The sequence below is a fragment of the Fonticula alba genome (assembly GCF_000388065.1).
Source record: "Fonticula alba strain ATCC 38817 unplaced genomic scaffold supercont2.1, whole genome shotgun sequence".
Lineage (NCBI taxonomy): Eukaryota > Rotosphaerida > Fonticulaceae > Fonticula > Fonticula alba.
Window position 1 is genome coordinate 2076841 of NW_009242971.1, and position 1986 is coordinate 2078826.

At 66.1% G+C, this 1986-nt stretch overlaps 1 protein-coding gene across 1 annotated transcript in view; it reads right to left on the bottom strand.

Annotated features, from left to right (window-relative positions):
• The window catches only part of H696_00457 (hypothetical protein), a 3836-nt gene extending 1892 nt beyond the window's left edge, over positions 1-1944 (bottom strand). Inside the window, exons 1-5 of the mRNA XM_009494312.1 lie at positions 1714-1944; positions 1286-1559; positions 900-1170; positions 593-690; positions 32-500 (exon numbers count right to left, since the gene is read on the bottom strand). Of these exons, the coding sequence (XP_009492587.1) occupies positions 32-500; positions 593-690; positions 900-1170; positions 1286-1559; positions 1714-1750 (1149 nt within the window). The 5' untranslated portion in view covers positions 1751-1944. The remainder of the gene's footprint in view (positions 1-31; positions 501-592; positions 691-899; positions 1171-1285; positions 1560-1713) is intronic.
• Between the last annotated feature and the right edge of the window lie 42 nt (positions 1945-1986).

Sequence of the window (1986 nt, forward strand, 5' to 3'; positions counted from 1 at the left end):
CCCCCCCCCCGCCATGCAGGCACACGCGTACCTCGGGATGGTACAGCGTCAGGGTGATGTCCAGGTCGGCCACCTCGTCATCAAGCGAGCGGGTGATCCGGTGGTCGGTGAAGCCCTTGCTGCAGTAGCTGCAGGACAGGCACTCGGCATGGAACTTGCGTCCATGCGGGTCACCGGGGAGCATGACACCGGACTGGGTGAAGGGGCCCTTGCAAATGTTGCACGCGTCCTTCAGGTCAACATAGGCCCCGGTGGGGGCGTGCTTGGCCGCCGACTGGGCAGCCACCTGCTCCTTCTGTGCCTGGCTCAGGCTCGGATCCTGGGCCACGGGGATCGACCCGGTGGGGCTCTGCTCGGCGGTGCGAGTGGGGTCCTCGTCCTCGACGGCGGCAATGGCGTCGGCGGCGGCCTGGCGCATGGCGTCGATCTCCGCGCGACGGATCTTGGCGGACTCGAGATTGCGCTCGGAGCGAGCAACCGCCTCACGGGTCTCGGCGTCGCTGTGACAGGCGCAAAGGCAAGCGGACATTAGGACTCGGCACATGGGGGATACGACAAGGCGCAAGGACGGGCGGCGGGAGGCGACACGCACATCGGCAGCTTGGAGGCGGTGCCAGGGGCGAGGATCTTGAAGCAGTCCACGCAATGGGGCTTGTCGCGGACCATGCCGTAGGCGACATCAAGCGAGGCCTGGCCAGGGAGAAGGGGAAAGACGATGACAGAGGATGGGGCATTAGCTCGGGGCAGGGGGGAGAAGAAAGCCACAAGGGGGAAGGAGGGCGGAGGGCCGGGGCCGGGGCCGGGGCCGGGGCCGGGGCCGGGGCCGGCGACAGAAGGAACGAGGCGGCCAAACGAGAGTAGCATGATGGAAGAGCGGGGAAATGACCATGCACACGCACATTGCACTCCTTGCACACGAAGCACTTGATGTGGAAGCGGACCAGGCCGTCCTTGCCGGCATCGGAGGCACGCGCCCCGAGGCCGGGCTTCACCTCGACACCCTCGCCGGTGAGGTCCTGCCCACAACCGGCACAGGAGGGCGGCACATAGCAGGCCAGGTGGAAGCGATCGTCGCCGACCTTCACCCACTGGGGGAGCTCGTTGGCATCACCGAGGGAAGAGTCATCCGAGCCGGGAGACACGTACAGAGGCTGCTTGCAAGCAGCGCAGCTGTGGGTCACGAAGTGGGGGCACGGGCCAACTTGGCGTCAATATCATCTGGCCACTGGGCCGGGGCACAGGATGCGCGCATGGGCAAGCATGACACGAGGGGAGCAACACATACCCCTCCTTGAAGAAGAGGTCCTTGTAGCAGGGGATGCAGTACGGCTTGCCGAGGAAATCACCGTACGGCCCCTCAAGGGCACCGTCAGTGCACTTCTGCTCGCAGTTGAAGCAGTCCTTGTGCACCCACTCGGGGTGGACGTTGGCCATGCGCCGGAGGCCGGCGTCCAGACCGTCGGCACCCTCGGCGTCCAGCAGCGCCGACGAGACGTATGCGTCGGTGTGCTGCTTGGCCAGCTCCATGGAGGCCTGGTTCAGGCGGGTGCCATCATAGGCTGAGGCGGAGGCATGGGCGGTGCGAGTATCACACACGCAGGGGGGGTGGTTAGCCTGCGGCAAGCCGGCTGGCGAAGGGGGGGTCTTCGCCCGTGTGCGTGCGTGCGTGCGTATGTGGGGGAGGGGGAAGGAGAGGGGAAGGAGAGAACATACCGTAGTCCGCGAATTCCGAAGGGACGTTGTGGCTCATAGCGAAATGGAGATGTTGGTCTCGTGGGGGGGAGAGAGAGGGGGGGGAGAGGGATGAGATACACCAAGATGGGTGGGAGATGGGAGAAATAGCAACGAGGCTGTGCCGAGCCCCAGCCAGAGGCCGGGACGGTGACAGAGCGCCCGGACAAAAAGGTCGGTTCCCGGCTGTGAGCGGAAAGCACGGAGCCACGGGAAACGGCGACCAGGGCATCGGCAGGACGAGGCGAGGGGGGG